The following is a 13,037-nucleotide window of genomic DNA, read 5'->3' as shown; positions in this document are numbered from 1 at the left end:
TGACACTGAGGGAGTTGGTGGGGTGGTTTGCGTGAGCTTGGTTACAAGAGGAAGGGATTTACTGGTCAGTGGACTGCTTCCGCTGTCACCCAAAGTTTTTGAACTTGTCACTGACTTATTATGAATGCGCTGCAGGTGACGTATAAGGGAGGATGTTCCGAGGTGGTTAACGTCCTTACCCCTACTTATTACAGCTTGACAAAGGGAACACACGGCTTGACACCTGTTGTCCGCATTTCTGGTGAAATACCTCCACACCGAAGAGCTGATTTTTTTGGTATTTTCACCTGGCATGTCAACGGCCATATTCCTCCCACGGACAACAGGTGTCTCCCCGGGTGCCTGACTTAAACAAACCACCTCACCATCAGAATCCTCCTGGTCAATTTCCTCCCCAGCGCCAGCAACACCCATATCCTCCTCATCCTGGTGTACTTCAACACTGACATCTTCAATCTGACTATCAGGAACTGGACTGCGGGTGCTCCTTCCAGCACTTGCAGGGGGCATGCAAATAGTGGAAGGCGCATGCTCTTCACGTCCAGTGTTGGGAAGGTCAGGCATCGCAACCGACACAATTGGACTCTCCTTGTGGATTTGGGATTTCAAAGAACGCACAGTTCTTTGCGGTGCTTTTGCCAGCTTGAGTCTTTTCAGTTTTCTAGCGAGAGGCTGAGTGCTTCCATCCTCATGTGAAGCTGAACCACTAGCCATGAACATAGGCCAGGGCCTCAGCCGTTCCTTGCCACTCCGTGTGGTAAATGGCATATTGGCAAGTTTACGCTTCTCCTCCGACAATTTTATTTTAGGTTTTGGAGTCCTTTTTTTTCTGATATTTGGTGTTTTGGATTTGACATGCTCTGTACTATGACATTGGGCATCGGCCTTGGCAGACGACGTTGCTGGCATTTCATCGTCTCGGCCATGACTAGTGGCAGCAGCTTCAGCACGAGGTGGAAGTGGATCTTGATCTTTCCCTAATTTTGGAACCTCAACTTTTTTGTTCTCCATATTTTATAGGCAGAACTAAAAGGCACCTCAGGTACACAATGGAGATGGATGGATTGGATACTAGTATACAATTATGGACGGACTGCCACGGTTAGGTGGTATAAAAAAACCACGGTTAGGTGGTATATATTATAATAATAATACAATTATGGATGGACGGACTGCCTGCCGACTGCCGACACAGAGGTAGCCACAGCCGTGAACTACCGCACTGTACACTGGTTGATAAAGAGATAGTAGTATACTCGTAACAACTAGTATGACACTATGACGATGGTATAAAGAATGAAAAAAAAACCACGGTTAGGTGGTATATATTATAATAATAATACAATTATGGATGGACGGACTGCCTGCCGACTGCCGACACAGAGGTAGCCACAGCCGTGAACTACCGCACTGTACACTGGTTGATAAAGAGATAGTAGTATACTCGTAACAACTAGTATGACACTATGACGACGGTATAAAGAATGAAAAAAAAACCACGGTTAGGTGGTATATATTATAATAATAATACAATTATGGATGGACGGACTGCCTGCCGACTGCCGACACAGAGGTAGCCACAGCCGTGAACTACCGCACTGTACACTGGTTGATAAAGAGATAGTAGTATACTCGTAACAACTAGTATGACACTATGACGACGGTATAAAGAATGAAAAAAAAACCACGGTTAGGTGGTATATATTATAATAATAATACAATTATGGATGGACGGACTGCCTGCCGACTGCCGACACAGAGGTAGCCACAGCCGTGAACTACCGCACTGTACACTGGTTGATAAAGAGATAGTAGTATACTCGTAACAACTAGTATGACACTATGACGACGGTATAAAGAATGCAAAAAAAACCACAGTTAGGTGGTATATATTATAATAATAATACAATTATGGATGGACGGACTGCCTGCCGACTGCCGACACAGAGGTAGCCACAGCCGTGAACTACCGCACTGTACACTGGTTGATAAAGAGATAGTAGTATACTCGTAACAACTAGTATGACACTATGACGGTATAAAGAATGAAAAAAAAACCACGGTTAGGTGGTATATATTATAATAATAATACAATTATGGATGGACGGACTGCCTGCCGACTGCCGACACAGAGGTAGCCACAGCCGTGAACTACCGCACTGTACACTGGTTGATAAAGAGATAGTAGTATACTCGTAACAATTAGGATGACACTATGACGGTATAAAGAATGAAAAAAAAACCACGGTTAGGTGGTAGGTATATAATAATAAATAATACAATTCTGGTCGGACGGACTGCCTGCCGTGTGCCGACACAGAGGTAGCCACAGCCGTGAACTACCGCACTGTACACTGGTTGATAAAGAGATAGTAGTATACTCGTAACAATTAGGATGACACTATGACGGTATAAAGAATGAAAAAAAAACCACGGTTAGGTGGTAGGTATATAATAATAAATAATACAATTCTGGTCGGACGGACTGCCTGCCGTGTGCCGACACAGAGGTAGCCACAGCCGTGAACTACCGCACTGTACACTGGTTGATAAAGAGATAGTAGTATACTCGTAACAATTAGGATGACACTATGACGGTATAAAGAATGAAAAAAAAACCACGGTTAGGTGGTAGGTATATAATAATAAATAATACAATTCTGGTCGGACGGACTGCCTGCCGTGTGCCGACACAGAGGTAGCCACAGCCGTGAACTACCGCACTGTACACTGGTTGATAAAGAGATAGTAGTATACTCGTAACAATTAGGATGACACTATGACGGTATAAATAATGAAAAAAAAACCACGGTTAGGTGGTAGGTATATAATAATAAATAATACAATTCTGGTCGGACGGACTGCCTGCCGTGTGCCGACACAGAGGTAGCCACAGCCGTGAACTACCGCACTGTACACTGGTTGATAAAGAGATAGTAGTATACTCGTAACAATTAGGATGACACTATGACGGTATAAAGAATGAAAAAAAAACCACGGTTAGGTGGTAGGTATATAATAATAAATAATACAATTCTGGTCGGACGGACTGCCTGCCGTGTGCCGACACAGAGGTAGCCACAGCCGTGAACTACCGCACTGTACACTGGTTGATAAAGAGATAGTAGTATACTCGTAACAATTAGGATGACACTATGACGGTATAAAGAATGAAAAAAAAACCACGGTTAGGTGGTAGGTATATAATAATAAATAATACAATTCTGGTCGGACGGACTGCCTGCCGTGTGCCGACACAGAGGTAGCCACAGCCGTGAACTACCGCACTGTACTGTGTCTGCTGCTAATATAGACTGGTTGATATTTAAAGAGATATTAGTAGTATACAACAATACTATACTGGTGGTCAGGCACTGGTCACCACTCCTGCAGCAAAAGTGTGCACTGTTAATTAATATAATTGTACTCCTGGCTCCTGCTAACAACCTGCAGTGCTCCCCAGTCTCCCCCACAATTAATTATAAGCTTTTAATTTATACATTGATGACTGTGCAGCACACTGGGCTGAGCTGAGTGCACACAGACTGAGTCACACTGTGTGACTGACTGTGCTGTGTATCGTTTTTTTTTTCAGGCAGAGAACGGATATAGCAGAGAGAAGTGAACGGATATATTATATTAAATAAAAGTTAACTAGCAACTGCACTGGTCACTGACTGTGGTAAACTAACTCTGTCTGCGACTCTGCACAATCTCTCTCTATCTAATCTATCTATCTCTATTCTAATGGAGAGGACGCCAGACACGTCCTCTCCCTATCAATCTCAATGCACGAGTGAAAATGGCGGCGACGCGCGGCTCCTTATATAGAATCCGAGTCTCGCGATAGAATCCGAGCCTCGCGAGAATCCGACAGCGTCATGATGACGTTCGGGCGCGCTCGGGTTAACCGAGCAAGGCGGGAAGATCCGAGTCGCTCGGACCCGTGGAAAAAAAAGTGAAGTTCGTGCGGGTTCGGATTCAAAGAAACCGAACCCGCTCATCTCTAAGCACCACACAATGCAGCACAAGACAATGAGCAGTGATACTGAGCACTGATGAGAATACTAGAACTGACACTGAGCAGTAAGATGTAGCACTGGACTATTAGTAATGTACTGTAACATACTGAGCACCACACAATGCAGCACAAGACAATGAGCAGTGATACTGAGCACTGATGAGGATACAAGAACTGACACTGGGCAGCAAGATGCAGCCCTGGACTATTAGTAATGTACTGAAATATACTGAGCACCACACAATGCAGCACAAGACAATGAGCAGTGATACTGAGCACTGATGAGAATACTAGAACTGACACTGAGCAGTAAGATGCAGCACTGGACTATTAGTAATGTACTGTAGTATACTGAGCACCACACAATGTAGCACAAGACAATGAGCAGTGATACTGAGCACTGATGCGGACTAGAACTGACATTGAGCAACATGATGCAGCCCTGGACTATTAATAATGTACTGTAGTATACTGAGCACCACACAATGCAGCACAAGACAATGAGCAGTGATACTGAGCACTGATGAGGATTATACTGAGAAGAACTGACACTGAGCAGCAAGATGCAGCACTGGACTATTAGTAATGTACTGAAATATACTGAGCACCACACAATGTAGCACAAGACAATGAGCAGTGATACTGAGCACTGATGAGGATACTAGAACTGACACTGAGCAGGAGAGACACACAACTAGAAGTATTACTGAGCAGCAATAAGTTATCAGTAAGCACTGATACTGAGCACTGATATTGAGATTTCCACTGAGAGAACGTAGCCACGTCCTCTCCGCTCTGTCTACAATGCACAAGTGAATACGGCGGCGACGCGCAGCTCTTTATATGGAATCTGAATCTCGCGAGAATCCGACAGCGGGATGATAACGTTTTGCCTCATTCGGGTTTTCCAAGTCGGGCAGGAAGAACCGAAGTTGCCTCGGACCCGTGTAAACCACGTGGAGTTCGGGGGGGTTAGGTTCTCGGAGAACCGAACCCACTCATCTCTACTTCCTATGTTTTGTAAATAGACCCATTCTCTCATTACCTATAAAATCTATGGCCACAGTTATGCTATAAGTGGATTTATATGTCCAGAACATTTACTGTGTTTGTGCCATTACTTATACAGACATTTTTATTTCCTATTGAAAGCAGCACTCTATGAGAAACCTTCATTACACAGATCCCACTGGAGAAGAGATGACCTTCAATGAGAGAGGAGATCTGCCCTCCAAGTGGTTAATGGAAAATTGGGTTATATATAAAACTAATACATCATATGAATTTGTTATAAAGCCTGTGACCATCTTTGACGAATCACAAGATGACCAGTTTTATAATATAAAAGCAGGAGAAATCACGTGGAAAAATGGCATGGTAAGAGATGATGAAATTCAGTATATCATATACAGTAGGAATGCAGTTGGTGTATTATACATGCAGATGTGCCGTACTATCCCTTTATACCAGGACACATGAATCACACATATTCTGTCGCTGGCTGACTTCAAACTTGCATTTCACCTGGTATTACTCAGCTAGAGAATCTGTGTGTTTCATGTGTGCCCCAGTTACACGGTATGTATGGTAAGCCTAGATACATGACATCTGGCAACAAATTTGTTACACAAAGAAAAACATCATTAACTTCTGTGTAATGAATTATTTTGACTGGACATGGAATATCTTCCTAGCCGAGATTAGTGAGAGAAAATAGTAAATTTGCTAAAGGGATTTTTCAGAGAGCCTCTTGGTGCAGCATAGTGTGATAGGGCAAACAGTAGGTGCCACCTTTATGGCAAACTGATGAAGGCACACTGTGCAGATATAAAACACATGATCATATTATTAGTCATCTCAAGCACTTTGAGTTTCATGAAGCACTGAAGTTAGGTTCCCAAAATTTGTTAGACAACAAAGAATATACAAGAACATTGTGATTAAATCAATTTTATATTATTATTATTATTATTATTATTATTAGTAGTAGTAGTAGTAGGAGTAGGAGTTGTAGTAGTAAGTAATAGTAGTAGTAGTAGTAGTAGTATTAGTGATAGTGGTAGAATTAGTTTTAGTTGTTGTGGAAGTGTTGGTAGTAATAGGTAGTAGTAGTAGTTGTTGTAGTAGTAGTAGTAGTAGTTGTTGTAGTAGTAGTAGTAGTAGTAGTAGTAGTAGTAGTAGTAGTAGTAGTAGTAGTAGTAGTACTAGTTTTCCATCACCTCTCCCACTTGCGAATGTTACAGATTATTTGGTTTATTTTTAAAGTAGTGTAGTAAAATGTGTACTTTGAACAGATGGTATTACATTAGCATACTATACATACAGAAATAATCTTGTGCCTTAGCAATGACATACTGTCCCCTTCATCCGATACCAAATCACACTGAGTCATTCTAGCCTCTGTAACTTGAATTACATTTGGTTATAGGATGTGTAAAAGGAAATATATGAAGGTAGTGTTTTAACCTTCCTTACTGATTTTTTAATTTGCAAATAGACAATACAGGAGACAAAGTATACGTCTAGAAATAATGTGAAGATATTACTATATCAGTAGGTCTTAATCAGATTACTCATGGATGCTATAACTGCACACAGTTATTTACATTATTAGTTTTATCTTGTCCTGGGATTGGTATTTGTAGCAGCCAAGAGTAGGTTTTAATTGTATGACTTCTGGCAACTCCTTAACTGCTTTAACATGTACATATTGGTTGCTTGTTACTGTTATGAAGTCTCTTTTTTATATGAATCGCCAAAATCAAGTAATACAACAAAATCATATGAACTTTCTGTATGAGTATTTATGGTCCTCTCTTCTGACATAAGTCAAGACTTGGTTAATGCTTTTAATTCTGAAAATTGAGCTGAATTTGGTGGTAAAGGAGAAATTGAGAAAACGTTGTGTCAACCATACCATGGTTTTTTTGCCCCAGGTTCTGTCTGCCTATCGTCACTGCCATCAAGATAGTAGACTAAATTAGGATTTTGGTATTTTGAACATTGATAAAATGACAACAATGAACATGTCAACATGTGCAGACTGTTCTTATGTTCACAGCTTTGAGATCTGAAATATTAACATACAATCTTGATATTCTGCATGGAGAGATGAGTATATTTTTTTCAGAGCTGAAAAACCTTCAACCATAGTTTTTTTTATAATTAGATCCCATAGATATTAGATTCCTTCATAACTGTGGTAATCCAAAATCAGGTGTGAGGTACAGTATGTGAGTTGTTTGTTTGACCTCAGTAAACCTCAAGCACTATGGAATTCCCCCACAGTGAATTATTTCTTTAAAAATATAAATTTATATAATAGCAAAGTAAAATTGTAAAAAGTAAGATAACAAAAGGGAAAATATTTTTTCCAATTTGGAATTCATTTATAATTAAACAAAATGCCAAAGGGATTTCAATAAAATAAATATTTTTGAAGAATCTTTACTCTTTTCATTGGGGGAATTCATCAGAGTAAACTTATCGAAATCTCCATTATTCTCTATCGTTAATCAAACTGTGTTCAATATTGAATAACTTGGACATTCTGGGATCGCAGATGTTGCTCTGTTAGTCTGTGAAACCTGTCGTGATTAGATAAATCTTTGAATATCAAGGATATTACAATTAAATGCATGTGTCTAGAGAAGTTTACATAACCAAAAACTCATCTCCCCTCCTCATTCTAGGCTCTTGATTTTTCCACTTACTTCACATCCAAAATGTACTCTATACAGATGAGTCCTCCATTATCTTGATTGTTTCAGCACATAGACGGAGGTTTAGTCACGCCGAGGCGATAGCTTATGTTGCTGAGTTTAATCACGGACAGGCGCGTTGAGGCATGACTAGATACTCAGCATGCAATACACATCTCCACCACTGGGTGGCTAATGCTCCACTAATCCAGTACTTTAGTTTGAATAGCGGCGGATTGATCTACAGTACAAGCTCTGGAAAATGGTCAGTGATGACTGTAATTTTAATATAGTCCTGTACTGCATAGTGTACTCATAGATGGTAACCAATGGTCAGACGGAGAGAGTAAAAAAAATGTAAAAAAATTATTCAGACGCAAACGAACATGTTAAAACACTTGTGTATGCAGACGCAACTAATGTGTAAAAGGAATAATGTAGTTCTAATTTCTAACTAAAGTGTGAATTTTTTTTACCCTGACAATCACTTTCATATTCTTTTTTTCCTGTGTAATCCATTGTAAAACGTTCAATGGAAGTGTGCACACAGGTTTCACATAAATCAGGGTTTTTAGTGAACAACTAATTAGCATGAACAGCTAATTAGTACCCTAATAGAATATACTGTACAGAGATAGTAAGAATGATGATTTGGCACCCAGGAACTTAGGGAGGAGCTTTTATCTCTCTCCATTGCAATCTTTCTATGTATAGTGTAGAGAGATAAAAGCTCCTCCCTAAGTTCCTGGGTGCCAAATCACCGTCCTTAGTATCTCTGTACAGTATGTTCTATTATGGTACTAATTAGCTGTTCACTAAAAACCCTGATTTATGTGAAACCTGTGTGCACCTTTCCATTGAATGTTTTACAATATATTACACAGAAAAACAAAATTAATAAAGTGAATGTAAGGGGAAAAAAATATATAGATTGGCACTTTGGGAATCGAAGCCGGGATCCTCAGCATGGGAGGTGGGAGCCTTCACTGATAGCCTACGTCGCTGCATGGAAGATACACAAGTTCATGTGTAAAAGTAATGCAAGCAGTGATTCCTTCCTATTGGTTTTCATTTATGCCATTAGGGGACTCGGCTGCTCATTTAGTGCACTGTACATACTGTAAAGTCAATGAGCTACATTATTCCTTTCACACATTAGTTGCGTCTGCATACACAAGTGTTTTAAAATGTTCATTTTCATCTGTATAAACTATTCACACAGTGATTTGGCATCCAGGAACTTAGGGAGTATCTTTTATCTCTCCCCATTATACTTAATACTATGGGATTTGGACGCTCACATATTCCTAACATCAATAGACCACACTGTATCTGTAACACGTTTGTTTGCATCTGTATATGTTGTACTATTTGCATCTGTACTGTATATACTGTTATATACTTTATGACATACTGTAGCATAATGTAGCGTAATGAGACGCACCAGTAAAGTAGTTCTTACCCTGTAGTTCAGTATTGTATTTTAATGGAGACCACACGCATGCGCATTGGTGATTTTAAAAAGCGACATCTGGTGGATGATCTTAGGTATTACACTCAAAGGTAACACTAAACGCTCTGTGCGCATCCCTTCAACTAGGCGCGCCTCCTTGCGCCCAGGCACGCTGCGTATGCCCGATCGCGACTAATGCCTCAGTCAGCAAAGATAATGGAGGACCTATCTGTACATTAGGACTTCACATCCTACCAGTCCATCAGCAACCTCCTGTCCCTTAACACCCCTCCCTGTCCCTCTTATCAGCTCTAACATCTTTCTTCCTTATAACTAATGATAAATTCATAACCATCATCCATTCCTTCTCACCACCACCTCTCCATTTGACTCACTTCCTCAATATCTCCCTCTCATGAGGCACTGTACCCTATGCCTTCAAGAATACACTCATTTCCCCTATTCTTAAAACCTACCATTGATCCAAACACCCTCTCCATGTACTGACACATTTCTCTCCTCATGTTTCACTACAAACTACTTGAGCATATTCTGTACAACTGCATTACTGCCTTTCTATCCTCCCACTCCCTGCTTGACCCATTCCAGTCTGGATTTTGTCCTGTCTACTCCATTGAAACTGTCATCACAAAGTCTGCAATGACCTTCATGCTGCAACATTTAAGGGACACTGATCTCTGATAATTAATTTTAAACTCTGCTTTTGACAGTGTGGACTACCCTCTTCTGCATATCCTTCACTCTCTTGGTCTGATCTCTGACTGTTCCTTCTCTTTCTCCTCTCATGATGCCACTTTACCTCCACTTTCACTAACTGTTGTTGTCTTTCAAGGTTCTGTTCTTGGTTATTTCCTTTTCTCTATCTATATGTCCTCTTTATGTAAACTCATCAGCTTTTTTGACTACCAATTCCTCTCTATGCTGATGATACTCAAATTTACCTTTTGTCCCCTGACCTCTCCTTCACTCTCCTCCATCATACTATATCTCCAACTCTCTTTATGCTACCTTTTCGTAGATGTCCCAGCACTTTCTTAAACATAACATGACTAAGACTGACCTGATCATCTTTCCACCCTTCCACACAACCTCACCCACCACAATTTCTTTATCTATTAATGGCACCATTGTATCCTCTAGCCTCCAAGTGTGCTGTATTGGAGTAATCTTTAACTCCTTTCTCTACTTCAAACCACAAATGTATCACCTCTCACAAACCTGCCATTTTCATCTGTAAATATTTCCAGGATCAGACCCTTTCTCAACCAGGATGCTACCAAGTCCTTAATTCACTCACTGATCATCTCCAGACTGGAGTACTGTAATCTCCTTCTATCTGGAATCCCTGAAAAATGCCTTTCTCTACTCCAATCTATCCTCAATGCTGTTTCCCAGTTTATCAACCTCATCAAACAAAACTGTCCAACTCATCTCTTCTACAAGCCCATAACTAACATTCCTTCCCTTTCAGAATACAAGTAAAGTTTCTCACGCTACATTACAAAGCTCTTACCCACTCTTCTCCCATTTACATCTCTGAACTTATCTCCCTTTACACTCCCACCTGCACTCTTCACTCCGCTAAGGCACTGCCTACTGATTACTTCCTCCCACTCCAAGCTCCAATATTTTTCTTGTGCCACTCTCTTTCTATGGAATTCTTTGTATCTCCCCCTCAGAATCTCCACCTCTCTACAAAACTTTAAATTGGCTCTCGATACCCAACAACTGCAGCCAAATCTCATCATAACATTCTGTTCCATGCTCACTCATCTGCATCACATCTGTCGGTCTCTCCCCTTTAGAATGTAAGTTTTCATGAGCCGGGTCCTCTTTCCTCATGTGCTTTTCATTCTCTTACTTTAACCATCTTCAACAGCATCAAATCACACAGTTTTCTGACACCATGACACTTAGTTCAGTGTCGGGAGCTGATGCAGATATGTTATTTACCCTGTACTTGTCCTACATTGTCTTTGACAGTAAGTCACTGTTTGCCTGTTTTGCGTATTTTTTTATGTACTCTGTAATTGGGTGTTGTTAATTCCTTGTGATGTCATATAAAGGATAATAATAAATAATAGAAGTAGTTGAAATATGAACCTCTTGATTTGTGTAGTAGGACACTGATAATGATCAACAGAAAGAGGAATAATATGGATAAATTAACACAGTGTAGAATCTTCATACAAGAATGTCTCACGGCGCTAGTACTAAATTTTAAATGTTATATTTATTCTAAAACAAACCTTAATAGTTAATAGGAATACAGATATTAATCAGCTGCTGAATGTTAATTGTGCTAGTGTAAGCATAAAATCAGCGGTTCCCCTTTAAGAAAGGGGGAATTACCAACTAGACAATATAAGAAAAGAACACTCTGCGCTATTTAAGAACCTTTCAGACTCCAAATAAAGTGAATTCACATATATACATAAAAACACCTTTTTATTCTGGATTAATCACATAAATCTCTAAAATTCTTAATCTAATAAAAAAAGCTATCATATGCATATATAAATTCAACAACTCTAATTAATTCTTATTTTCAAAAGCCGGATTTCTATATGCACCTAAAATAAAATATGGATCAGCTCTCATGCGTATATAATAACCACAATATGTGCAATAGGGGATATACTTATTAGTTGCTGTGCAAATCAGTATTCTCAGATTGTCCACTAACTGCTTGTAGAGAGACGGAATAATCAGATGCAGTAATCACCGCTTGTTGTTACAAAGTCTCAGAACGGCTCCTTGTGTTATTACACTGAACACTCGTTGTTACAAAGTCTCAGAACGGCTACTTGTGTTATTACACTGAACACTCGTTGTTACAAAGTCTCAGAACGGCTCCTTGTGTTATTACACTGAACACTCGTTGTTACAAAGTCTCAGAACGGCTCCTTGTGTTAATACACTGAACACTCGTTGTTACAAAGTCTCAGAACGGCTCCTTGTGTTATTACACTGAACACTCGTTGTTACAAAATCTCAGAACGGCTCCTTGTGTTATTACACTGAACACTCATTGTTACAAAGTCTCAGAACGGCTCCTTGTGTTATTACACTGAACACTCGTTGTTACAAAGTCTCAGAACGGCTCCTTGTGTTATTACACTGAACACTCGTTGTTACAAAGTCTCAGAACGGCTCCTTGTGTTATTACACTGAACACTCGTTGTTACAAAGTCTCAGAACGGCTCCTTGTGTTATTACACTGAACACTCGTTGTTACAAAGTCTCAGAACGGCTCCTTGTGTTATTACACTGAACACTCGTTGTTACAAAGTCTCAGAACGGCTCCTTGTGTTATTACACTGAACACTCGTTGTTACAAAGTCTCAGAACGGCTCCTTGTGTTATTACACTGAACACTCGTTGTTACAAAGTCTCAGAACGGCTCCTTGTGTTATTACACTGAACACTCGTTGTTACAAAGTCTCAGAACGGCTCCTTGTGTTATTACACTGAACACTCGTTGTTACAAAGTCTCAGAACGGCTCCTTGTGTTATTACACTGAACACTCGTTGTTACAAAGTCTCAGAACGGCTCCTTGTGTTATTACACTGAACACTCGTTGTTACAAAGTCTCAGAACGGCTCCTTGTGTTATTACACTGAACACTCGTTGTTACAAAGTCTCAGAACGGCTCCTTGTGTTATTACACTGAACGCTCGTTGTTACAAAGTCTCAGAACGGCTCCTTGTGTTATTACACTGAACACTCGTTGTTACAAAGTCTCAGAACGGCTCCTTGTGTTATTACACTGAACACTCGTTGTTACAAAGTCTCAGAACGGCTCCTTGTGTTATTACACTGAACACTCGTTGTTACAAA

General features: G+C 40.1%; 1 protein-coding gene across 1 annotated transcript in view; it reads left to right on the top strand.

Annotated features, from left to right (window-relative positions):
- Window positions 1-13,037, top strand: part of LOC135052955 (vomeronasal type-2 receptor 116-like) — an 84,431-nt gene that overhangs the window by 49,821 nt on the left and 21,573 nt on the right. Inside the window, exon 4 of the mRNA XM_063957455.1 lies at window positions 5,174-5,398. Coding sequence (XP_063813525.1) covers window positions 5,174-5,398 — 225 coding nt within the window. The remainder of the gene's footprint in view (window positions 1-5,173; window positions 5,399-13,037) is intronic.

This window comes from Pseudophryne corroboree, chromosome 1 (assembly GCF_028390025.1).
Source record: "Pseudophryne corroboree isolate aPseCor3 chromosome 1, aPseCor3.hap2, whole genome shotgun sequence".
Taxonomy (NCBI): Eukaryota; Metazoa; Chordata; class Amphibia; order Anura; family Myobatrachidae; genus Pseudophryne; species Pseudophryne corroboree.
The sequence above is the reverse complement of the archived record's forward strand: the minus strand, read 5'-3'. Positions and strand labels throughout refer to the sequence as shown.